Below are 27,327 nucleotides of genomic sequence, written 5' to 3'. Positions count from 1 at the left end.
ACATTATGCCTAACCTTAAATTAAGACTAAAAAGCAAGTTTTCAGGCATTTTTATAATAGCCAATTTTGACTTTGTGGCTGTGGAATCTAGTGAAAGCCCTTTCAAGCTCAGAGCAGTAAATTACCTTTAAAAGAATGGCTGGCAAGATCCTATCGGTGGCAAGAACAAGAAACTATTGGTTCGAAGGAAATGTTTAATTCTAAATGATAAACAAGCAAATAAGAAGTCAACGTATAAAAAGGACATGATTTGTCATTAACATTTGATCACCTATTATGGGGGGGGGGGCTTTTGGGTGTTTTAAATGGGCTTTGTCCATTCTGATGGTTTTATACTGTTTTATGAAACTTCAACCAAAAGATGGAATATAGTAGTCACTGAATGCAGTGGTTGACATAACGAATGAAAAAGCCAGGGAGTGGTTATTGTGACAGGGTAGGAACCAGTGTTTCCCATTGAACCCTAATTAATGTTACATTAAACGTTTTATCTTACTGTAGCTTGGATGTAGATAAAATATTTATGCTTTGCCTATTACTCTGATTTAGGATATACCGTTGCACAAGCATGCTGACCTAGGCATACACCAGGTATCAGGCTGGTGTATAGCGAGATAGCTACGTTAGCCCTGACTAGGTACATTTCGCTAGCGATTAGCATGAGCTAAAACGATTTATTTTAGCCACAGCTTGCTAATAAAAGACACTAACTGTTTGCAGTTGTAATATTTGTGTTGTGGGGAAATTACCAGGCAGGAGACGGGAGTATAGTTAGTTTTCGTTTAGTCAAAACCCCTCGTGCTCTACAGTTCCCGGCACCCTAGTGCGCATGTGCATTTCCTATTAGGTGTAGTAAAGTAACACTGCCGTAATACATAACTGCTTAGTAACAACATAGTAACTAATATAAACAGATGTAGATCCCAGATACGACAGCAGTCAGTAAGATACAAACTAATAGTGCAATTATAGAATGCATCGCAGCTGCAGCATTGACCACGCAGACTGTCACCTCAAGTGGTTGTGATTCGTGGTAGCAGCAAAAAATGCTCTCCTTGAGTGTCACCGAGTGCAGAGCTTGGTGTGTGGGAGACAACTCAAGAAGCAAACGGAATAAACTATAAACGGACATTGCACTCAACAGTGGCTTAACACGTTTATCAAACCAAACATTGAAACACCATTATACAAAGTAAAAACCCAAACCAGTCCATGCATCAATACCGGTATATAGTCAAATATATACCCTACTTTAATATTTCAGCTAAAGAATATTACCAGATATTCTCTGTGTATGTCTCAAGCCACACTGCTACGATTTCTCCTCGTTGTGAACACTCCTATGTCTGATAAGGTTACTCAGGCGGGAGAAGCTCTTGTAACATAGTTTGCACTTGAAGGGCCTCTCATTGGTGTGAACGGTCTGGTGCTGCTTGACATATTTCACCTTAGCAAAGCGCCTCCCACATGTGGGGCAGGCGTACGGCTTGTCAGCGTCTGTCCTAACGCTCGGCCTCCCACGTTGTGACCCAATGACACCAGAGGAGGTAGAAGCAGGAGTCACCCTCAGGTGGTTAGTCTTTGAACTCCCTCCTTGACCTCTTGACATTGTTTGGGTGTTGTTGGGATTGTGTGCTGTGTTATAGTCTAGGTACCTCTCATGGTGAACGCCCATCCTGACCCTGTCTGTATTGGTGGGGTAAACCTGAGGTAACTGAGGAAGGCTAGACCCAGGCTTTCTATGAACCCAGTCACCAGGCATTAAACAGGATCCTGAAGGAGAAGACAGACTTCCTGTTAGACTCACACCAGGGGGGTCTCCCACCACTCTGTGTGAAGGCTGAAGCCCAGGGTGACCTGCTCTGTTCATCATGGTGTTTGTATCATAGGAACAGGAGGGTCTATCTCTATCAGCCTCAGGCCCTGCTTCATCTCTGCACTGAGACTGTGAAGAGAAGGGTCTGGGCTGCAGACTGGATCCCTGACTGGAGCCTCTGTCTCTCTGATGACCACCAGGACTGAGGTTGTTCAGTCCCCCTGTCCACTGGTTGTGCCCTGTGTAGTGGTGGTGGGGGTGGAGTGTCTTCCCCTCACGGTTCGGTCCTGGTTCTGACTCGGGAAGGAAGAGCGACGGCTCCTGATCCAGAGTTCTGATCTGGGGCCAGGGTTTGTGACCAGCCGCTTCAGAGGTCCAATCTCTCTCGCCACCAACACCGGATATCAGCAGGTCCTCATGGACTGCAGACTGTAAACACAAATTGAACAGAAGAGCAAATAAAGGTTTATTTCAGAAACTCTTTGCTGTACACACAAACATGACATGATATTATAAAATGTTAACCACAATTAAGCCCATCTTTAACACTGTGATTCAAGCACCTAACAATATGGAGCCATTGGAGTTAAAAAAATAATAATAATAAAGTTAAATGTCCAAATGTGTTGATTTGACTGACATAAGGGAAACTCAGTCCCTGCAATGATAAAAAAAATAACCAAGTCAATCATACAGTCAATTTTGTATTTAATTTCAACAAAATGGTCATACACTCATAACGTGAAGTACATTACTTTTATTGCACAAAACAATACATGTGATGAGTAGAATAACTTCACTATATTTACTTTTCCGTAAATCTGGTACACATCGCTTTGACGCAATTCATTTTAGAATACTTTGGAAAAGGTTCAGCATTAATAAAAATGTATTACATTTCTATAGCACTTTTCATAGAATCTCAAAGCGCTTCAAGAACAAAAAAACAACCACGCAATATATCATGACGGGTCAACCAATAGCGGCCAAATCTTTGAAAGCGGCATCCTCCGAAGATGGAGAGGGTCAGTTCATGGCTTGATCAGAGAGAGCTGGTCAGAGAATGGTGTCTGCAGATGATCTCGTAAAAGGTAAGCCTTTCTCCTCATCCACTCTGTAACACCCACTTGGCTGATGCTTCAGCAGCTCTGGGCGCCAGAAAGCGCACCACACACAGTTCAGAATTGTAGCCAGTCGCCCTCTTATACGAAACCCTCTGCTTCAACATTGCTGGATTCCTTTGTCTCCCATTCCTCTCACGCTTCAAGCGACGACTCAAATGATGTTCTCAAAGGATCTGGAATTGGCAACCAGGTGAAACCAAAAGGATTGTACTGTTTCCAGATGCATTTTTTCAAACAAAAGCTGGCTAAGCCTAAAAGTGTTAACCTGTCAGTCGATCTGCAAATCCTTGGCTCAAAAGTGCTTGACATTTGCAATAAAAAACAAAAGAGTTGATAAACTAAATATTAAAAACACAAAAATAACTAAATATGTCCAGATTTACACATTGCTTCATGTCAAATAAACCTGAATTAAGGCACTATCATCTCATTATAAAACACCAGCATCAAACAGGACAAGGTTGTCACTTTTCATTAGTGAATCATTTTTACAGACACCATCACACCAACCATCCCCATATCATCTACTCTGCCACCTCATCATTCTTTCCTCAGTTCACCTCATCCAGTTTCCTACTACATCCTAAACCAACAGAACTAACTGCAAACTAACTAGTACTACATTACATGTCACTATACATGGGCTGTGTGCATTTTCTTCTGGTGTATCCTAAGGTAGCTCCTCTCTGAGAACCTCTTCCCGCAGTGTGTACAGGCGAATGGCCTCTCTCCCGTGTGGACCTTCAGGTGCATCTTCAGCTGGTGCTGGTGGGAGAACCTCTTCTCACACTGGGGGCAATTGAAGGGTTTCTCCCCTGTGTGGACCCTTTGGTGCCTCTTCAGGTTGAACAAGTGTGAAAAACTGGCCCGGCACAGTTGGCAGCCAAAAGGTTTCTCCCCTGTGTGAATCTCCACCTGTTTGGGGAAACTGAAGGGTTTCCCACAGATTCCATCTCTACTACTGTAATTTGTCAATGGGCTTGTGTAGCAATTTAGTGTTGAGGCACTGGCATTGTCTGAGGTCTGGTTTAACATTAGGAGAGTGTGAGGAGGACGGCCAGGGAGTGTCTGTGTTGTCACAGGGTCCATGTTCCAGTTGATAGATCCTATAGAAGGCAGGCTGAAGGCAGCACCTGTTATGGGGTTAACCTGAGGTGCCATCAGTGTCTCTGAATCACAACTATAGGAGCAAGACGGAGCATCGCTAGCCGAGTCTGTGTCTGTTCTCTCCTGCCGCTTACGGACACCTCCAAATCTACGCCTCGCCCTGGTCTCAGCCAGTCTGTTGTCATGGAGATTAAGTTTGGATGTTGTTTTGTGTTCAACTGTCTGTTTCTGGTTGTGGTTAACAGGGTTGTTCACCAGCCCAGAGTTGAGGACGCTGTCCCATCCACTGACCTCCACTATGTCGCCTCTGGTCCTGGCCTGCTCAGTGATGTCGTCCCCTGGGCCCTTGGCTGCACCAGTCTGGGTCTGGGAATCCAAGATGGTCGGCCAGTCTCCTCTGTTAGCCTCCAGCCAACCACCTGAAGGAAGAGGTTAGAAAATAGACTTTACAAACATGGCAGAGAAAAGTTTACATATGGAGTTTGAGTCAATTACCTGGTCAAGTTCATACATTATGTAGAATAAAAAACATGAGCTGCAGCACACCCAGAAAACGTATTTTGAGTGGAGGTGCTGACTAACGGCGAATAAACAATATATAAAAAAATATTTTTAAAAGGCGCATTACTATTCCCATTGAAGATCTATTCCTATATGTAGGATATACACTGGCCAGTTTATTAGGTACACCCATTTAGTACTGGGTTGGACCCACCTTTTCCTCCCGAACAGATACGCTGTGGCGTACAAACATTGCTTAATTGGCATCAAGGGACCTAACGTGCCAGGAAAACATTCCCTACCCCACTACACCACCAGGACGTACAATTGACACCAGACAGTATGGGGCCCTGGATTCATGCTGCCTAAGCCAAATCCTGACGCAACAGGAACCGGGATTCGGCGGACCAGCCAATGTTTTTTCACTCCTCAATTGTCCAGTGTAGGTGATCGCATGCCCACTGGAGCCGTTTCTTGTTTTTAGCTGATATGAGTGGAACCTGGTGTGGTAATCTGCTGTAATAGCCTATCCATGACAAGAACCGACAGTTGTGCGTTCCGAGATGCCATTCTGCACAGCACTATTGTGCTGCAGTATTTTTTGCCTTCTAGCTTGCACGATTCTTGACGTTCTCTCTCGACAATCCGTTTTTTTCACCCACAGGACTACCACTGATTGGATGTTTTTTCTTTGTCGCACATTCTCAGTAAACCCTAGACAATGTTGTGCATGACAAGCCCAGGAGGCCGGCCGTTTCTGAGATACTGGAACACACGGCGCACCTGGCCTGACAATCATACCACACTTAAGTCACTCATTTTTCCCATTCTAACGTTCAATCAAACCGTAACTGAATGACTCGGTGCCTGTCTACCTGCTTTATATAGCAAGCCACGGTCACGTGAATCACTGTCTGTAGGAGCAAACCATTTTGTGAATGGAGTGGTTTACCTAATAAACTGCATGTCTCCCTTACCTTGCTCCCCCATCTTTAGGCCACTCAGCAGGTTAATGCTCTCTGGTCCGTCCTCTATCGTCTCCTCTTTGACCAACAGCAGATCAGGCTTCCCATTCTCCATGTCTACTGACTGTAAGAGATACAGAGTGAGAGGATGTTGGATCAAGAAATCTGATATGAGCACCCTGCTATGGGGCATCTTCTGATTGGGCAATGAGGGATTGTTATGAGTATTGTGTAAACATGTTAGTTGATTTGATTACTTGACACTTGAATTGTTTGATCATTCAAAGGCATGGTCCCACACTTAAGACAAAATTGATCAAGAGCAGGGCCGTATCCACAAACCATCTCAGAAAAGGTCTTAGGAGTTCTGTTAACCTGTTTTAAGACAACAACAACAGAAAACATCTTAGAGTAGGTTTTAGGATGATGTTAAGACACTGCCCAGACAAACTCTGAGCCAGGAGTAAAATAAACTCAGAAAGGTTTCTCAGCTTGTAATCACGACAGTTTGAGTTACTGCAAAGGAAAGATAGTGATGATGCTTATTGACATTGGTTATTCCCCATCATTTGAAACAATCGTGATGAGGCATCGCCAGTTTCGAACTCTATAGCAAGCTTCAGAAAACCATGGTGAATGTGACTGTACATCAAATGTTGCAAATGTTTGGTATCATTTCCGGCTGACGCGATCACTTTGCCTTCTCTTAATTGTCATGACATAACTATCATTAATGTGATGACTTATTTATTGAATCAAGTAACTGTTCAATTGTTACTCAATTAAATTAATGTAACCATTAACTCATTAGGAATTTGGGGCACCACGGGAAAAGTTGTTTAACGAGTTACTATCTCCCGACTTAAACTCTAAAGATATCAATAACAGCCGTTTATCAATCATTACCTCATCAGTCTCATTCTGAATGTCACTGTAACGAGTGCACTGAGAGTCGGGAAGCAAGTTCAGGGAGTGAGTGATTTAATAAATAATCGGGAGCGGACCGGTAACCTCTGCTGAGGCACGGGAAACCTGTCAATCCAGCTGAGATGCAGGAGAATGGCGAACTAGAGCGCAGGAGAGAAAGCATACCTGACGGTACCCCCTCCCCAGCGCGTTCGGCTCCAGCCGCAGAACACCAAGCCAAGGGACAATCCCAGTGATCAGGAGCGAACCAGTCACCCCTGCTGATGCACGGGTACCTGCCGCTGGCTGGGTCGCGGGAACCCGACAGACCGGCTGAAGCAGGGGAGCCCGGCGAGGAGGCAGGGGAGCCCGGCGAGCCGGCTGAGGAGCCCTGCGAACCGGCTGAGGAGCCCGTAGCGGCACCCGGACCCAACATCATTCCACCTGACACAAAAAACACTCCCTGATGCTTCCCTTAGGTGAGGCATTTTTATGTAACGAGTGCGCTGAGAATCAGGAAGCAAGTTCAGGGAGTGAGTGTTTTAATAAATAAACGCAACTAAATACAAAACAAGAAACACAAAAACACCTGGCTAAGGAACCAAAAGGAGTGACACATATAGGGAAGGTAATCAGGGAGGTGATGGAGTCTAGGTGAGTCAGAAGATGCGCAGGTGTGCATAATGATGGTGGCAGGTGTGCGCCATAACGAGCAGCCTGGTGACCTAGAGGCTGGAGAAGGAACACATGTGACAGTCGCATACTCCTTGATATTTGCAAGAACCCTAACCTTATTGATGAATCAGCACAATCGAGAGCATCCTGGCGGGCTGTATCACCGCCTGGTACGGCAACTGCTCCGCCCTCAACCGTAAGGCTCTCCAGAGGGTAGTGAGGTCTGCACAACGCATCACCGGGGGCAAACTACCTGCCCTCCAGGACACCTACACCACCCAATGTTACAGGAAGGCCATAAAGATCATCAAGGACATCAACCACCCGAGCCACTGCCTGTTCACCCCGCTATCATCCAGAAGGCGAGGTCAGTACAGGTGCATCAAAGCTGGGACCGAGAGACTGAAAAACAGCTTCTGGCCAAACATCTCAAGGCCATCAGACTGTTAAACAGCCACCACTAACATTGAGTGGCTGCTGCCAACACACTGTCATTGACACTGACCCAACTCCAGCCACTTTAATAATGGGAATTGATGGGAAATGTAAATATATCACTAGCCACTTTAAACAATGCTACCTTATATAATGTTACTTACCCTACATTATTCATCTCATATGCATACGTATATACTGTACTCTATATCATCGACTGCATCCTTATGTAATACATGTATCACTAGCCACTTTAACTATGCCACTTTGTTTACTTTGTCTACATACTCATCTCATATGTATATACTGTACTCGATACCATCTACTGTATGCTGCCCTGTACCATCACTCATTCATATATCCTTATGTACATATTCTTTATCCCCTTACACTGTGTATAAGACAGTAGTTTTGGAATTGTTAGTTAGATTACTTGTTGGTTATCACTGCATTGTCGGAACTAGAAGCACAAGCATTTCGCTACACGCGCATTAACATCTGCTAACCATGTGTATGTGACAAATAAAATTTGATTTGATTATACAAATTGGCTTAATTATTTATTTACTAACTAAATAATAACACATACATAAACAAACACACACATATAGGTTATTGATTACTAGCGTAATACAATGAAAACAGGTCCCTAGTGGACTAACAAAAGCATGACCGTTTGGGAGAGTCAACGGGAGGGTCAACTATCATTGTTACATTTGGAAGATATGCCCACGGAAATACGAATACTTAGCACCCTGACTACCGCTCATTCAGATTAGAAATGCAATATATTTACGCATAGCTGTCCTTGATCATCGTCTATCTCTGTTGAACTCGATGGGTCCTATGGTGAAGTTGTCGAGGGATGTAAGACTCTGTTTGTCCACCATAGGTCACAATGTCCTTTGTAGAGCTTATCTGGTAGTGGAGTGGTTGTTAGGACAGATACTTCAGATGTACCAATGATCGTCTGAGATGGGGTTTCTTACTTCCAACCTTGTGTCTTTAGTCAAAGTTCTAGGACCACCTTTACATGCACAGCTGCAGATTGTGAATGTTTCTGGTTGCGTAGTGGAGGTTATCTTCTCATCTTGTGTTGAGGTTGAGAGTTTCTAACTATTTCAACATGTGGACCACGGTCTCACGTCTTTTGGTCTCAATGGTTGATTATTCAGGGTTCAGCTCCCGACCACTTTACACGCCAGTAGTAACCCGTCAATGTTCTGGTCTCAACATTTTCAGCCATGTAGCCACCGCTCCTGGTCTGGTAGTTTCAACCATTCGTAACGTCCGACTCACCGTCCGTCTACTTGGTCTCAAGGTTGATTATTCAAGGTCAGGCTCTACATTTCGTTACCAAGGCTTTTATCCCCGGGTAAAAAGGGGGCGTTCCATCATGCAGACACAATGTCTGTGCTCACTTGGATGTGCTTACTGACAGGGCACAAGTTTTTTGAAAACAATTCTTATTTAGAAGGCTAAAATCACATTGCTATCTTCACAAGTATTCTCATATTTAATCATATATTTTATACAACATTTAGATGTAAAGTTGATACAGAATGCTTACACTTTCAGATTTACTGTTACTTTCTTATACCATCCTTAATGACATCATAAAATAATAAACAATATGATTATTCTTTAGATCCCCCCCGACCATTCTTATCTTATGATTATTGTTCCAAAGTTCACTCTTTGGCCATTAGAGCTGTTGATCTTCTGTGGACAAAGGCCTTTCTTTGGTGGATAGAGGGGGTCTGGCTATATTCAAACATTTGCCTCGCTAATGGGTCCTTTAATCCACTGTCAGGAGAGTCATGACATAATTCTTACTTAATATGTTGGCATGAATAAACTTTGCAACACATCTCCTTTGCATACAGTTGATCAGGCTGTTGATTGATTGATTGTGGAATGTTGTCTCACTCCTCTTCAAGGTTCTGGAAAAAAACAGTCCAAAACGGAGAGGTGCCGGATCCTGTTCCTCAAATTAAGCACCGGTTTTAGAATATTGACAAGTTCCAGTTGGGATACAAGTGCGCTCTGATCATCTGAATTCTTATTTTGTCCAAAAAAGTGTCAGTCTCGAGTGATTGACAGTACCAAACACAAGACAAGGCTCAGTCATATTTTTGAGCAGCTTGATGTTAAACTCCAAAAGGATAACTTGAAATAGCAATGTAGGTAATTAAATCATCTTTAGGCATATCATGTGAAATAGGCCCCGTGAAATCATTGTCAAATGCACAAGAGATACTGTTGCATGTAAGTCTAGATCATGTATGGATTGATCATATAGAAAAATCAACAACTCTAAAGCAATTGCCTGTCTATGGAGCAGGAACCCTTGACTCACTGCCTTTTCCTATTATCAAGACACCTGCTGATAACGCTTAACTGGTTAGGACATCTCATGAGGTGTCCTAAATCTTTGTCGGCTAGGTGGGATTCATATGACTGGAGAGGTTTCATGCATAGCTTTCATTTTTACCCATAAGAGTAAAATGTCTCTTAGCACGTACGACCAATTTTCTACACAGAGACACTTTATGGATACAGGCTCAACAAATAGTCTGAGTGGTGCTGATCCAGGATTTGTCTACATAATCTTATTCATTACGATCTAAAAGTTCAAACTGATCCTAGATCGGCACTCCTGCTCTGAGAGGCTTTGTGGATACAGGCCCTGAACTAATACCATTCAGACAGTAGTTCAGTGGGCTCACCTCAGTTAGACTGTGTGTGGTCCTGTGCTGCTCAGCTAGTTCCGCTGTGGGTTCAGGAGGTGTAGTCTGGTTGTCCTCCATGACCATGGTCCTCTCAGGGTTCCCCAGACCCTCCTCATACCCCTCGACCTTCACCAGCAGCACCTCTGGATCCTCCTCATCCTGGAAGAGACAAGTGATGCAGATTAACCAGACATATACTCCCTCAGAGGTGTATCATACGAAGCCAGCTAGATCTACTCAGGGTTTTCTAAAGCTAACCAGCTTCACATTCCAGCTCAGGCTTCATCAGTACCATGACGGTGGATATTGCGCATCCATCCATCCGCGCGCCGCTAACTCTAAGCAGGCTTGTAAGTGCACGTGAATGTCGCTCATGGCTAGTTGAACACCGAACTCTTCATTGAGACAATGCTAAAACATCAATCCATGGGAAAGTCAGTGCCACATTTAGATTTTATGCCAAAATCAAAATGAAGGAAAATGTTATCTTGCAAATTTTCAGCACGATATGGTGTGAAATGTGGATTTTAGAAGTGCCGTTGTCATTTTATTACTTGCCGTTAATGCCGTCTTTTTTCCCACTCCTATCAAGAAATAGTTTTTATGTCATAATAATAATTGTATTTTTCAAACATAAGTTTTACTGTGCTGTAAAGTTTCAAATGCATTCTGTCATTACTAAATAATGTGACAGGTATTTTAACATGTTACACTTTTTTTAACACGCAAAAAAAAACATTTGATTTAATACAAATATTTTAATCCTCTTACTCAAATGAAGGGGTGATGATGCAGTCTTTGCGAGAGGGAGATAATCTGATTTAATTAGTTCTCAACTCACAGCTCAGACACTTCATTCAGGATAAATGGAGCTAGCCCTGAGTTAGCCTGCCCGGAAGCAGGTTAGTTCTGAAGGATTTGTTGCCATAGAAATGTACCTGACTAAAAGGTGACTGGATATCCCGAGTTGAACTCAGAGTTGATCAAAGTTACCTCACTAACTCCTCAAACCTGATTCGTAGGATACCCCTCAGGTACGTACACATGGATAATAAACACACGTTCAACATGTAGTGTTTACCCATCCCCACTACATGAGTCCTACACTGTAGTTACAGAATGACTTCATTGTTGTTAAACCCATCATGGTGGACGTAAATAAGATGTGGCTTAAAGGCAATTGTCTTGGTTGTCTGTAGCATATGCCTGCCCATATCATAACCCCACCGTCACCATGGGGCACTCTGTTCACAACGCTGACATCAACAAACCACTCGCCCACACAACGCCATACAAGTGGTCTGCGGTTGTGAGGCCGGTTGGACGTACTGCCAAATTCTCTAAACCGACGTTGGTAGAGAAATGAACATTCAGTTCTCTGGCAACAGGGCTGGTGGACATTCCTGCAGTCAGCGTGCCAATTGCACACTCCCTCAACTTGAGACATCTGTGGCATTGTGTTGTGTAAGCAAACTCCACATTTTAGAGTGGCCTTTTATTGTCCCCAGCACAAGGTTCACCAGTGTAAGGATCATGCTGTTTAATCAGCTTCTTGATATGCCACAACTGTCAGGTGTATGGATTATCTTTTTAAAAAAGGAGGAATGCTCACTAAGAGGGATGTGCACAACATTTTAGAGAAAAAGCTTTTTGTGGATATTGGAACATTTATGGAATCTTTTATTTCAGCTCATGAAACATGGGACCAACACTTTACATGTTGTGTTTATATTTCTGTTCAGTGTGTGTGTGTATATATATATATATATATCTGTGGTCCTTCTGTGGCTCAGTTGGTAGAGCATGGCGCTTGTAACGCCAGGGTAGTGGGTGCGATTCCCGGGACCACCCATACGTAGAATGTATGCACACATGACTGTAAGTCGCTTTGGATAAAAGCGTCAGCTAAATGGCATATATTATTATTATATCTCAATCATTGTGGAACGAACAGCGGACTGAAGATGGGACGGTCGGGCATTTGTGTGGTTGAGTCCCTTTCTGCTGTAACATGCTCTTAACAAGGCAATGACACTTTGTAGCTCCTTGCTGAAACAAGCAACATGTTCGATTACGCCATCATTGACTTGAATGGGGTTGTATTATGCCATCATTGACTTGAATGGGGACGCCTGTTCTATTAATTCTATTTCTATGCAGAACATGCAGTCAGGAGGAAAGGAGAGGAGAAAAAGTGTGCAGTAGTGTAGGTATATTTAGTAAGTGTATATTGGTTATAAAGCGCTGTCAGGTGTATGCAGAATAGGGTGAGATCAGATGTGATGTATACTAAAGAGAGTCTCAATGAAAGTCTTAGAATGAAAAGTCCCATTTTGTGTTTATTGAATATAAACAAGTTTTAAATACACCATATGAAAACCACACATACACACATCTCAACTAGAAATCTGCATGAACTGCATTTTCTCATTAAAAGTGTCTTGGGGAAAAATGAAGGAGTTGAATGGAAGTAATGAAACAGGCATTTGTGAACATCATATAGCCTATGCAGTACAAACACTATGTAAGAGACTCATTAGGCTTATATATGCCTTATATATCACACTTGTTGATGCAATGTTGTACCCATGAATATTCAACACTGAAATCTGTTACTCTCATAATTCCAAATGCATCTCTGGATCTTTTCTGCAGACAACAATGAAAATTAACCTTGGTCTTTAAAGAAAGACTCAGCGTTATGAGGTTGCCACAAGCAGCACTGCAGAAATTGCAATTGAGCGTGATGCAAGACATTGCTCTCACAGTCACGGAGTATCTGTGCATGTGCACGGGTTCACTTCAAGCTGCTACGTGGTACGTACAGTACCAAAACCGCAGAGAAGTTAAGCCTCACATTTAGCTGTTGCACAAATTGACCCACTACACGTTGTTTCCTTTGTGCATGTACGTCTATCGAGTGGAATGGTTTATTTCTATGTTATTGAGTGGCATGGTTTTTCTTTTGGTGTATCCTGAGGTAGCTCCTCTCTGAGAACCTCTTCCCACAGTGATTACAGGCAAACGGCCTCTCTCCCGTGTGGACCTTCAGGTGCATTTTCAGTTGGTGTTGGTGGGAGAACCTCTTTTCACACTGGGGGCAGCTGTAGGGTTTCTCCCCTGTGTGGACCCTTTGGTGCCTCTTCAGGTTGCCAGCCTGGGCGAAGCACATGTGACACTGGGTACAGCTAAATGGTTTCTCCCCTGTGTGGACCCTCTGGTGGATCTCCAACTTCTGGGTGCAGCTGAAGCCTTTCTTACAGAACATGCAGAGGAACCGTTTCTCTTTACTATTGCCTGATGTGGCCCCCCCTCCCTGAGCCTGGGCTGTAGCCCTGTCGTTTGAGTTCAATACCTGATCGAAAAGGACATGGCCATGTGAATCGGAAGGAGCAATCGACATAGACACTGGGTCGCGATCCCTGAGTTTGTGTAAAGGGGAGTGGGTTGCGACATTTAGATTTGTCTCTAAGCTTTCCCTGTAATCTAAGAAGTCATTGGTGCTGCCCTGTGATTGTCCTTCTCCTAAGTGAGTCTCGTCTGCATTCCATGTCAGAGGAGCGTCACCCTCCACTTTCACAGTCACCTCATCTATGACTATAACCTCCCCTTTCTTATCTAGGCAGCCATCAGTGTATACACTATTACTGCGCCGGTTCCAGTCCCCTTTAAACAGATCAGTCTGTGTCTCTAAACCCAAGGATATGTTGCCAGGGTCCATCTCTGTAGTGTAAGAACAAGATGCATCATCAACACCAGTGTCTAACGCATCAACATCACCATCCCCACGGGAATGAACAGGCCTCTGGCTCTGATGAAATACCGATAAGTACTCTGAGCCGGGAGCAGGGGGACAGCCCAGTCTCCCAAGCCCCAGTCTCTCTGGGTCTGACCTACGGTCAGATCCTGTGTGTAAGAGCATTTGTGTTACAGTTAAAGTCTCGGTGTCTGTCTCTGACTTGAGGACGGCGTTCGGCGTTCCACTGACCTCCGTGACGCTGTATCGGGTTCTGGGCTGCGCAGTGGTGGTGATGGTGGGGTCCTCTGTGGCTACAGGGGGCACTCCAGCCGCTCCAGTCTGGATGTCTCTGCTGTGCCGTGGGTCCTCCTCTCCTTCAGACCTCTCCAGCTTGACCCCAGGACCTACAGCCTCTGCATCTGCAGACTGACACAAGAAGAGGTTATTACTGGTACATGAGTTGAATAGGATAACAATGGCATAGTGAAGTCTCACAGGCAGATAAATGAGGATGTACATGTGAATAGCTGAGGGGAGCAAGTGAATAGCTGAGGGGAGCCTTTGTGAAATAAACTGGCCACATTTGATGTACTCTAATTTTGATGTAATACTATTACACTAACCTCGATCACGATAACGTGCTGGGTTGAGGTTCCACTCCCCTCATCAACAGTGATTGGTTGGTCATCTCTCCATGCATTGTGTCCCGCTGGCTTCACAAAACTCCTGTGGCCTCCAGTGAGATGTCCTTCACCTGAGAGAGTGATTGGGGGAAAAGAGGTGGTTAGGTTTGCTACTGTCAACGCTCAATGCTATAACGCACTATTGACAGTTTTGACACTAGAATTGTTAAGAATGTAAGGTAACACGAAGCATAACTTCTTGATATACTATTTATAGATGGATTGACTGTTACATGCTTCATATGGTTTTCAATTAATAGGAAATGCAGTAGATCAAGAATCTGGTTAGAAAATGAGTGTCTTTCTGCAAGTTAGTTAAGTAATCAGTGGAATTATTGCATACTATACAGAAACTGACCAAGACCCAATTCTGGTTAACCTGTTGTTAACGCATCTAAAGTCACACATGTGCAGATGTGAATGGGGCGACAGGCCCCGCAGCCTGGACCTTCATAAAAATGTACCTCTTGCCATTCCTCTGTATCGGTCGAGGATCTTGACACTAGTGGGACGACTGGCGAGGACGCGCTCTCGCGTTGTCCTCTCTGCGCGCTCCCGTGCCACCTTCATTTCCAATAGCTGTAGTTTCCTCCTCAATGTCCTGTTTTCTTTCTGGCTTTGAGTTATTTCCAAACGAAACACTGCATAGTCGTCGTCTACGAGTTTGCAGACCTCTGCCACGGCTGCATTCGCTAACACCTCCATGATGGAGGCGATTTGAGTGTGAAAAACCATACAGTTAGCCATTGTTAGCTAACGTTAGCAGCTAGCTAACGTTAGTCACCTAAATAACAGATCTATCAACCAAGTCCTGTCCCCAACGCGAATTAAAAACTACCTGGGGTAAGTATGTGATGCTATGCAGTTAAATTAGTCAAATGTAGATTTCCACGCTGTTAATAAACGTCTAAATAACAACAAAAACTCTAAAGTGGAAATTGTTCTTGGTCACTTCTGTTTACACTTCTTCTTCAGTGGTTTGTAAATCGCGTTTGACAACCAGCTTTAGTGATGCATTACCGCCACCTACTGGACTGTGGACCAGAGATGGAGAAAATCTAAAATTGAACTACAAAATTAAACCATTCCCCCTATCGGAATACATAATTAAATACAATATCACCTTAAGGTTTTCTTAACAATTCAATTAAACTTGGCTGTTCAATACCATTATTTCTTGATACTAATAACAAACTGTCCCTTCCCCTCCCATATTCCTGGCACTGTAATAGAATGTGTTACACTGTCTCCATCTCCTGGCATTGATCACACTTCCCAGTCGGATGTTTCCCTAATTTCAAAGTGCTGTTAAGCCTTGTGTGTCCCAGTTCCATCTTCCTCCCTTCTCTCTCGGACCTCCCCCACATTTTCCTGGATCTTTTACAGGTGTCTTCCTCTTCCCTCCCTGTTCCTCAACTCTTGCCAATAGTTTATTATTATTTTTTTTTTACCACTGTTCTTATTAAACTCTTGGCCTCTGCTTTACTTAATAGAAAGGACCTTATTGGTTGGCGACATGACGGCGTAGCGCAAAGCGTGTGGTTAAATTAAAAAGGTATGCGTGCTGTCCTTTGAAATGCGGTACTGCTTATTACATTACATCAAATCTCCTATGATCAGTATCTTTCAAGCAGAGAGCAGATTTGTAGATTTGTTTAGAAAGAACAGAGTGTTAGCAAGAATAGAGTACAAAATAATATAATTACTTTATTCCATATACACTGAACAAAAATATGAGTTACACTTCATATTAGGATATTTATTTATTGAAATAAATAAATTAGGCCCTAATCTATGGCTTGCACATGACTTGGAATACAGATGCATCTATTGGTCACAGATACCTTTTAAAACAAAGTAGGGAATTGTTCCAAAAACCAGTCAGTATCTGGTGTGACCACGTCATGCAGCACAATACAGCGCAATCTCCTTCCCATAGAGTTGATCAGGCTGTTCATTGCGGTGTGTGGAATGTTATCCCGCTCCTCTTCAACGGCTGTGCAAAGTTGCTGGATATTGGCGGGAAACTGGAACATGCTGACATACGCGTTGATCCAGAGCATCCCAAACATGCTCAATGGGCGACATGTCTGGTGAGTATGCAGGCCATGGAAGAACTGGGACATTTTCAGCTTCCAGGAAATGTGTACAGATCCTTGCGACATGGGGTCATTGAATTATACTGAAACATGCAGTGATGGTGGCGGGTGATTAGCATGACAATGGGCCTCAGGATCTTGTCGCGTTCAAATTGCCATAGATGAAATGCAATTGTGTTTGTTGTCTGTAGCTTATGCCTGCCCATAACATAACCCCACCGCCACCATGGGGGCACCCACACAACGCTGTCGGCCATCTGCTCGGTACAGTTGAAACAGGGATTCATCTGTGAAGAGTACAGTTCTCCAGCGTGCCAGTGTTCATCGAAGGTGAGTATTTGCCCACTGAAGTCGGCTACGACGCCAAACGGCAGTCAGGTCAAGACCCTGGTGAGGACGACAAGCACACAGATGAGCTTCCCTGAGACTGTTTCTGACAGTTTGTGCAGCAATTCTTCGGTTGTGCAAACCCACAGTTTCATCAGCTGTCCGGAAAACTGGTCTCAGACAATCCCGCAGGTGAAGAAGCCGGATGTGGAGGTCCTGGGCTGGCGTGGTTACACGTGGTCTGTGGTTGTGAGGCCGGTTGGATGTACTGCCAAATTCTCTAAAACGACATTGGAGATGGCTTATGGTAGACAAATGAACATACAATTATCTGGCAACAGCTCTAGTGGACATTCCTGCAGTCAGCATGCTAATTGTATGCTCCCTCAAAACTTGAGACTTCTGTGGCATTGTGTTGTGTGACAAAACTGCACATTTTAGAGTGGCTTTTTATTGTCCCCAGCTGATGATGCTGTTTCATCAGCTTCTTGATATGCCACACCTGTCAGGTGGATGGATTATCTTGGCAAAGGAGAAATGCTCACTAATACGGATGTAAACATTTGTGCACAACATTTTAGAGAAATACGTTTTTTGTGCATATGGACAATTTCCAGGATATTTTATTTCAGCATAAAACATGGAACCAACATTTTACATGTTGCGTTTATATTTTTGATCAGTGTACATCACCTCAGTAGGTTAAATATTCAACAGACCTCGTTCTAGCCTTGACACTGCCCCTCTAAAAACAGGTATTTACACAAGTCTGTTTGAAATGACAAGTTAACAAAGGGTTAATTACCCTCTTACCCAAAGACATTTCCCATGATAACTATGTCAGCTAAACAGTGTTTTCCAGATATTCCTTGCGTACATCTGAAGACACACTGCTATGATTTCTCCCCGTTGTGGACACTCATATCGGATAAGGTGATTCAGGAAGTAGAAACTCTTCTAACACAGTTTACGCTCATGAGGAGGAAGGATTAACAACAGGTCAGAGGTAACGTGTCAAGGTAGACCTACCAATTAGTTATTATTTTCACTGATATCAAGTTTGTTTATGAATTATTAGGGGATTGAAACTCGCAATTCTGTTAACAAATTGGAAATGGAATTACTGCGATTGACTTGGCTACAATGGGAAATGATAGTAGTCACAAACCGCAGTTGGGTCACCTGCTATTGTTCTTCCTTCCACTGGCACACTGGTATGTTCAGCTCATCTTTCTGTCAGCTGGTGGTTAAAGCAAAACAATGTGGACAACACCTCACACTCCCTCTCTCTCTGCCTCTCTCTCCAGTTAATGTCTCCTACCACCTACCCTCTTTCCATTTACTGTGACAAGCATCCTCACTCACTGAGCACTGACGGACACTGTACGTCCATGGTAGGGCTCAGTTTTTTCCCCACAAGCACATGGAGTAGCCAGCTAAATAGAAAAAGTAGCCAGCCAGGATCCCCCGGGTTAAGAACTTTTTGCCAAACAAGCTCTATTTTGGCGGCCTCTGGTACATTCTATTGGCATCCGAAATACACAGCAAAATGATTGAATACGTTACTGAGTTGTGTTGTGGTATTGGGTTATAAATGACTGAAAATGTATGAATTCAGTGTATTGTTAGTTGTTTTGGATATTGTCTAGGCCTGTATGATCCGGACTGTTTTCTAAGTGAGAGAACATTACACACAAAAAAAACATTTAACCTGTCTTCTCAAAGATAAAGTATTTTACTGCAAGATATGAATTGCTTTGGTACTGTAGTTTAACTGACACCTGGCCCAGAAATAGACTTTTCATACACGGCCACAGAGAAGTTCAATTAGAAAATCCCTAATTCTGTCTTCGGTCAGCTGTTCATTCCACACCAAAAAAATAAACTGTTATTTTATGGCATTTATTTTAAAATAAGGCTGTAACGTAACATGTGGGAAAAATTGTAGAAAAAGTTCAGGCCAAAAAGTTCAATCTTGGTTTCATCAGACCAGATAATCTTGTTTCTCATGGTCTGAGAGTCCTTTAGGGGCCGTTTGGCAAACTCCAAGCAGGCTGTCATTTGCCGTTTACTGAGGAGTAGCTTCCGTCTGGCCACTCTACCATAAAGGCCTGATTGGTGGAATGCTGCAGAGATGGGAGAAACTTCCAGAAGGACAACCATCTCCACAGAGGAACTCTGGAGCTCTGTCAGAGTGACCATCGGGTTCTTGGTCACCTCCCTGACCAAGGCACTTCTCCCCCGATTGCTCAGTTCGGCCGGGTGCCAGAAGAGTCTTGGTGGTTCCAAACTTATTCCATTTAAGAATGATGGAGGTCTCTGTGTTCACGAGGACCTTCAATGAGGCAGACATTTTTTGGTATCCTTCCCAAGATCTGTGCCTCTGCAAAATCCTGTCTTGGAGCTCTTAGGACAATTCCTTCAACCTCATGGCTTGGTTTTTGCTCTGACATGCACTGTCAACTGTTTGACCTTATATAGACAGGTGTGCCTTTCCAAATCATGTCCAATAAATCGAATTTACCACAGGTGGACTCCAATCAAGTTGTAGAAACATCTCAAGGATGATCAATGGAAACAGGATTCACCTGAGCTCAATTTCGAGTCTCATAGCAAAAGGGCTGAATACTTATGTAAATAAGGTATACATATGCAAAAATCTCTAAAAAAAACTGTTTTTGCTTTGTCATTATGAGGTATTGTGTGTAGATTGATGAGGGGAAAAAATTCTTGAATCCATTTTAGAATAAGGCTGTAATATAACAAAATGTGCAGTTTTGTCACACAACACAATGTCTGTAATAAAGCACTTTTGTGGATAGAAACTCATTCTGATTGGCTGGGCCTGGTAGTGGGTGGGCCTATGCCCTCCTAAGCCCACCCATGGCTGCACCCCTGCCCATTCATGTGAAATCCATAGATTAGGGCCTAATGAATTTACTTACAGTGGGGAGAACAAGTATTTGAAACACTGCCGATTTTGCAGGTTTTCCTACTTACAAAGCATGTAGAGGTCTGTCATTTTTATCATAGGTACACTTCAACTGTGAGAGACGGAATCTAAAACAAAAATCCAGAAAATCACATTGTATTGATTTTTAAGTAATTAATTTGCATTTTATTGCATGACATAAGTATTTGATACATCAGAAAAGCAGAACTTAATATTTGGTACAGAAACCTTTGCTTGCAATTACAGAGATCATACGTTTCCTGTAGTTCTTGACCAGTTTTGCACACACTGCAGCAGGGATTTTTTTAGCCCACTCCTCCATACAGACCTTCTCCAGATCCTTCAGGTTTCAGCTCGCTCCAAAGATTGTCTTTTGGGTTCAGGTCTGGAGACTGGCTAGGCCACTCCAGGACCTTGAGATGCTTCTTACGGAGCCACTCCTTAGTTGCCCTGGCTGTGTGTTTCGGGTCGTTGTCATGCTGGAAAAACCAGCCACGACCCATATTCAATGCTCTTACTGAGGGAAGGAGGTTGTTGGCCAAGATTTTGCGATACATGGACCCATCCATCCTCCCCTCAATACGGTGCAGTTGTCCTGTCCCCTTTGCAGAAAAGCATCCCCAGAGAATGATGTTTCCACCTACATGCTTCACGGTTGGGATGGTGTTCTTGGGGGTATACTCATCCTTCTTCTTCCTCCAAACACGGCAAGTGGAGTTTAGACCAAAAAGCTCTATTTTTGTCTCATCAGACCACATGACCTTCTCCCATTCCTCCTCTGGATCATCCAGATGGTCATTGGCAAACTTCAGACGGGCCTGGACATGCGCTGGCTTGAGCAGGGGGACCTTGCGTGCCTTGTGCAGGTCTACAATTGTATCCCTAATGTCCTTACACAGCTCTCTGGTCTTGGCCATCGTGGAGAGGTTGGAGTCTGTTTGATTGAGTGTGTGGACAGGTGTCTTTTATACAGGTAACGAGTTCAAACGGGTGCGGTTAATACAGGTAATGAGTGAAGAACAGGAGGGCTTCTTAAAGAAAAACTAACAGGTCTGTGAGAGACGGAATTCTTACTGGTGGGTAGGTGATCAAATACTTATGTCATGCAATAAAATGCAAATGTATTACTTAAAAATCATACAATGTGATTTTCTGGATTTTTGTTTTAGATTCAATCTCTCACAGTTGAAGTGTACCTATGATAAAAATGACAGACCTCTACATGCTTTGTAAGTAGGAAAACCTGCAAAATCGGCAGTGTATCAAATACTTGTTCTCCCCACTGTATTTCATTATATGAACTAAGTAAAACTTTGAAATTGTCGCGTTTATATTTTTGTTCAGTATAGTTAGCATTGGATTGTAAATTTACCTCCAACTTCCTGCATACTGGATGTAGAGATGTAAAAATGGTATCCACGAGTACATCTGACTCTGGGGAAGTAGATAAAGGGATTTCCAGAATCCCGAACTATGCCTTTGATGCTTTAATATTTCTAAGGCATGGTCCCACACTTAACACACAATTAGTCAAGACCCGAGCCCTTTCCACAAAGCGTCTAAGAGTAGAATGCTGTTCATCGATTACAGCTCAGCATTTAAAACCATAGTACCCTCCAAACTCGTCATTAAGCTCTCGAACCCGCCCTGTGCAACTGGGTCCTGGACTTTCTGACGGGCCGCCCCCAGGTGGTGAGGGTAGGACACAACATCTCCACCCCGCTAATCCTCAACACTGGGACCCCACAAGGGTGCGTTCTCAGCTCTCTCCTGTACTCCCTGTTCACCCATGACTGCGTGGCCATGCACGCCTCCAACTCAATCATCAAGTTTGCAGACGACACTACAGTGGTAGGCTTGATTACCAACAATGACGAGACGGCCTACAGGGAGGAGATGAGGGCCCTCCGAACGTCGTGCCAGGAAAATAAACTCACACTCAACGTCAACAAAACAAAGAAGATGATGGTGGACTTCAGGAAACGGCAGAGGGAGAACCCCCCTATCCACATCGATGGGACAGTAGTGGAGAAGCTGGAAAGTTGTAAGTTCCTCGGCGTACACATCACCGACAAACTGAAATGGTCCACCCACACAGAGAGCGTGGTGAAGAAGGCACAACAGCGCCTCTTCAACCTCAGGAGGCTGAAGAAATTAGGCTTGTCACCAAAAACACTCACAAACTTTTACAGATGCACAATCGAGAGCATTCTGTCGGGCTGTATCACCGCCTGGTACGGCTCCGCCCACAGCTGCAAGGCTTTCCAGAGGGTAGTGCGGTCTGCACAACGCATCACCGGGGGCAAACTACCTGCCCTCCAGGACACCTACAGCACCTGATGTAACAGGAAGGCCAAAAAGATCAACAACCACCCGAGCCACTGCCTGTTCACCCCGCTATCATCCAGAAGGCGAGGTCAGTACAGGTGCATCAAACCTGGAACCGAGAGACTGAAAAACAGCTTCTATTTTAAGGCCATCAGACTGTTAAACAGCCATCACTAACATTGAGTGGCTGCTGCCAATATACTGACTCAAATCTCTAGCCACTTTAATAATTAAAAATTGGATGTAATAAATGTATCACTAGTCACTTTAAACAATGCCACTTTATATAATGTTTACACACCCTGTATTACTCATCTCATATGTATATACTGTACTCTATACCATCTACTGTATCTTGCCTTTCAGCCATCGCTCATCCATATATTTATATGTACATATTCTTATTAATTCCTTTATACTTGTGTGTATAAGATAATTGTTAGATTACTTGTTAGATAATACTGTACGGTCGGAACTAGAAGCACAAGCATTTCACTAACCTCATTAACATATGCTAACCATGTGTATGTGACCAATAAAATTTGATCTAAGATCTTTATATAATCTTATTAATTTTGATCTAAAAGGCAAAACTGATCATAGATCACCTAATACCATTCAGACAGTAGTTTACAGAAGGCTCACCTCAGTGAGACTGTGTGTGTGTTCCTGTGCTGCTCAGCTGGTTCCTCTGTGGGTTCAGGAGGTGGTGTAGTCTGGTTGTCCTCCATGACCATGTTCCCCTCAGTGTTCCCCAGACCCTCCTCCTTCACCAGAAGCACTGGAAGACACAGGTGATAGACAAAACATTAAGAACACCTGCTCTTTCCATGACAGACCAGGTGAATCCAGGTAAAAGCTACGATCCCTTATTGATGTCACTTGTTAAATCCACTTCAATCAGTGTAGATGAAGGGGAGGAGACATGTTAAAGACGGATTTTCAAGCCTTGAGACATGGATTGTGTATGTGTGCCATTCAGAGTGTGAATGGGCAAGACAAAATACCTGCCTTTGAACGGGGTATGGTAGTATGTGCCAGGCACACCGGTTTGTCTCAAGAACTGCAACGCTGCTGGGTTTTTCACACTCAACAGTTTCCTGGCTGTATCAAGAAGTGTATACAACCCAAAGGACATCCAGCCAACTTGACACAACTGAGGGAAGCATTGGAGTTGACATGGGCCAGCATTCCTGTGGAACGCTTTCAACACCGTGTAGAGTCCATGCCCCGACAAATTGAGGCTGTTCTGAGGACAAAAGGAGGGCTGCAACTCAATATTAGGAAGTTGTTTTAATGTTTGGTATACTCAGAATTACTCATTGCCCAGTGACATGAGCCTACAAGACAAGCTAAAGTACATCTATGCTCGCTTCGAGGCAAGTAACACTGTAACATGCATGAGAGCATCAGCATCAATCTCTATTGCACTCCACACTGCCCTTTCCCACCTGAACAAAAGGAACATTATGTGAGAATGCTATTCATTGACTACAGCTCAGCGTTCAACACCATAGTGCCCTCAAAGCTCACCACTAAGCTAAGGACCCTGGGACTAAACACCTCTTTCTGCAACTGGATCATGTACTTCATGACGGGCCACCCCCAGGTGGTAAGGGTAGAATATATCAGCCACGCTGATCCTCAACACGGGGGCCACTCAGGGGTGCGTGCTCAGTCCCCTCCTGTACTCCATGTTCACTCATGACTGCACGGCCAGGCACGACTCCAACACCATCATATTAAGTTTGCTGATAACACAACAGTGAGACAGCCTATGGGGAGGAGGTTAGAGACCTGGCCGTGTGGTGCCAGGACAACAACCTCTCCCTCAACGTGATCAAGACAAAGGAGATGATACACCAAACACACCAAGACAGTCGTGAAGAGGGCACGACAAGGCCTATTTCCCCTCAGGACACTGAAAAGATTTGGCATGGGTCCTCAGATCCTCAAGACGTTCTACAGCTGCACCATCGAGAGCATCACTGCCTGGCATGGCAACTGCTCGGCCTCCGACTGCAAAGCACTAGTGCGTACAGCTGCTGATACTCTGTATATTATCTATGCATAATCCCTCTAACTCTACCTACATGTACATATTACCGACTAACCGGTGCCCACACACACTGCCTCTCGACCGGTACCCCCTGTATATAGCCTCACTATTGTTATTTTACTGCTGCTCTTTATTGTTTGCTACTTTTATTTCTTATTTATCCATTTTTTTACAAAAAAAAATGTTTTTCTTAACTGCATTGTTGGTTAAAGGCTTGTAAGTAAGCATTTCACTGTAAGGTCTACTACACCTGTTGTATTCGGTGCATGTGACAAATAACAATTGATTTGTACACTCCTTTGGGTACGTACACACAGATAATAAACACAATTTCAACATGTAGTGTTTACCCATCCCCACCATGTTTGAGTCCTATACTGTAGTTACAGAATGACTTCATTGTTGTTAAACCCATCATGGTGGATAAAAACAAGTCAGCTCTGATAAGTCAAAAGTCATCATCAGACAAACCTGACTAACCTATGAGGTGTACAGTAGGTGTTAGTTATGTGGGTATGTGTAGGTATATTTAGTAAGTGTATAATGGTTATATAAAGCACTGTCAGGTGTATGCAGAATAGGTTGAGATCAGATGTGATGTATACAAAAGAGAGTCTCAATGAAAGTCTTAGAATGAAATGTCCCAGTTTGTTTATTTATGTTAAATACACCATATGAAAACCACACGTCTCAACTAAATCTGCATAAACTTCATGAACTTTATTAATTTTCTCATTAAAAAGTGTCTTGGGAAAAACATTTAATAGTTGAATGGAAGTAATGAAATAGGCATTTGTGAACATCATATAGCCTACACAGTACAAACACAATCTGAAACAGACTCGTTAGGCCTTATATATCACACAAAGTCTGGATGCAATATTCTACCCAGGAATATTCAACAATAAAATCTGTTACTCTTGTTATTCCAAATGCATCTGTGGCTATTTTCTGCTGACAATGAAAAGGTATCTTTGTCTTTAATGCAGGATAATATAATATAATATTAGGATTCGATCTAAAGGTCTAATGAGTGAAAAGGCTACATTCTATGTTATGGTGTTTCTGCTGGTGTATCCTGAGGTAGCTCTTCTCTGAAAACCTCTTCCCACAGTGCGTACAGGCAAACAGCATTTCTACCGTGTGGACCTTCAGGTGCATCTTCAGCTTGTGCTGGTGGGAGAACCTCTTCTCACACTGGGTACAGCTGTATGGTTTCTCCCCTGTGTGGACCCTCTGGTGCCTTTTCAGGTCACCAGCCTGGGCGAAGCGCATGTAACACTGGGTACAGCTGAAGGGTTTCACCCCTGTGTGGACCCTCTGGTGCCTCTTCAGGCTGGACGAGTGGGAGAAACTGACCTGGCATAGGTGGCAGCTGAATGGTTTCTCCCCTGTGTGAATCCTCTGGTGAATCTCCACCTGTTTGGGGAAACTGAAGGCTTTCCCACAGAACGAACATGGGAAGCGCTTCTCTTTGGCACTACCGCCTTTACTGATAGCGTCTCTACTACTGTCATTTGTCAATGGGCTTGTGTAGCTATTTAGTGTTGAGGCACTGGCATTGTCTGAGGTCTGGTTTAACATAAGGAGAGTGTGAGGAGGATGAAGGCCAGGGAGTGTCTGTGTTGTTGCAGGGTCCATGTTCCAGCTGATAGATCCTATAGAAGGCAGGCTGAAGGCAGCACCTGTTAGGGGGTTAAGCTGAGGCACCATCAGTCTCTCCGAATCACAACTATAGGAGCAGGACGGAGCATCACTAGTAGAGTCTGTGTCTGTTCTCTCCTGCTGCATACTGACACCTCCCTGTCCCTGCAGACCAAATCTACGCCTTGTTTCAGCCAGTCTGTTGTCATGGAGACTAAGTTCAGATGTTGCTTTGTGTTTGACTGTCTGTTTCTGGTTGTGGTTAACAGTGTTGTTCCCCAGCCCAGAGTTGAGGACGCTGTCCCATCCACTGACCTCCACTATGTCGCCTCTGGTCCTGGCCTGCTCAGTGATGTTGTCACCTGAGCCCTTGGTTGCACCTGTCTGGGTATCCAAGATGGTCACCCAGTCTCCTCTGTTAGCTTCCAGCCAACCACCTGCAGGAAGAGGTTACAAAAAAGACTTCACATGTCAGAAAAAACTACACATTACATTTTTGTTTGAGTTAATTACCTTGTGAAGTAAATATATTATCATTGGGGTTTTTTTGCATTTAAAGAAAATAAAAGCCAGGTGCATCACTATTCCAATTGAAGATCTATTACTGTATGTAGGCTATATGTATTTCTCTCTTACCTTGCTCCCCCATCTTTAGTCCACTCAGCAGATCAATACTCACTGGTCCGTCTTCTATCATCTCCTCTTTGACCAGCAGCAGGTCAGGCTTCCCATCCTCCATGTCTACTGACTGTAAGAGATACAGAGTGAGAGGATGTTGGACTTAGAAATCTGACATGAGCACCCTGCTATGGAGCATCTTCTGATTGGACAATGAGGGATTGCTATGAGTACTATGCAAACAAGTTAGTTGATTTGATTACTTGACCATCTTTAATGGTTTGATAATTCAAAGGCTCACCTCAGTGAGACTGTGTGTGGTCCTGTGCTGCTCAGTGGGTTCAGGAGGAGGTGTAGTCTGGTTGTCCTCCATGACCATGTTCCCCTCAGGGTTCCCCAGACCCTCCTCACACCCCTCCTCCTTCACCAGCAGCACCTCTGGACCCTCCTCCTCCTGGAAGAGACAGGTGATACAGATTACACAGACATACTCCCTCAGGTACGTACACACAGATCATAAACACTTTCAACATGGAGTGTTTACCCATCCCCACTACGTTTTTTGTCCTATACTGTAGTTACAGAATGACTTCATTCTTGTCTAACCTATCATATA

At 43.7% G+C, this 27,327-nt stretch overlaps 2 protein-coding genes across 2 annotated transcripts in view; both read right to left on the bottom strand.

Moving 5' to 3' along the window:
- Window positions 1–1,143: 1,143 nt before the first annotated feature.
- Window positions 1,144–20,077, bottom strand: LOC118395544 (uncharacterized). The gene is made up of 7 exons (XM_035789369.2): window positions 15,148–20,077; window positions 14,624–14,754; window positions 14,250–14,426; window positions 10,259–10,420; window positions 5,526–5,637; window positions 4,339–4,466; window positions 1,144–2,245 (listed from the first exon to the last, which is right to left on the bottom strand). The coding sequence occupies exons 1-7, from the start codon at window positions 15,428–15,430 to the stop codon at window positions 1,313–1,315; spliced, it is 1,926 nt and encodes a 641-aa protein (XP_035645262.2). The 5' UTR covers window positions 15,431–20,077; the 3' UTR covers window positions 1,144–1,312.
- Window positions 20,078–25,085: 5,008 nt separating this feature from the next.
- The window catches only part of LOC118395542 (zinc finger and SCAN domain-containing protein 5A-like), a 42,527-nt gene continuing 40,285 nt past the window's right edge, over window positions 25,086–27,327 (bottom strand). The window contains exons 4-6 of the mRNA XM_052465135.1: window positions 27,013–27,165; window positions 26,730–26,841; window positions 25,086–26,530 (exon numbers count right to left, since the gene is read on the bottom strand). Of these exons, the coding sequence (XP_052321095.1) occupies window positions 25,476–26,530; window positions 26,730–26,841; window positions 27,013–27,165 (1,320 nt within the window). The 3' untranslated portion in view covers window positions 25,086–25,475. The remainder of the gene's footprint in view (window positions 26,531–26,729; window positions 26,842–27,012; window positions 27,166–27,327) is intronic.

The sequence above is a fragment of the Oncorhynchus keta genome, chromosome 16 (assembly GCF_023373465.1).
Source record: "Oncorhynchus keta strain PuntledgeMale-10-30-2019 chromosome 16, Oket_V2, whole genome shotgun sequence".
NCBI lineage: Eukaryota > Metazoa > Chordata > Actinopteri > Salmoniformes > Salmonidae > Oncorhynchus > Oncorhynchus keta.
The sequence above is the reverse complement of the archived record's forward strand: the minus strand, read 5'-3'. Positions and strand labels throughout refer to the sequence as shown.

Excerpts from the sequence above, each read along its gene's own strand:
- LOC118395544 (XM_035789369.2), bottom strand. The coding sequence starts at position 15,430 with ATGGCTAACTGTATGGTTTTTCACACTCAAATCGCCTCCATCATGGAG. Across the intron at positions 14,427-14,623 it reads AGCACGTTATCGTGATCGAG|TCTGCAGATGCAGAGGCTGT; the intron begins GTTAGTGTAATA and ends TTCTTGTGTCAG. Across the intron at positions 5,638-10,258 it reads CCACACACAGTCTAACTGAG|TCAGTAGACATGGAGAATGG; the intron begins GTGAGCCCACTG and ends TATCTCTTACAG.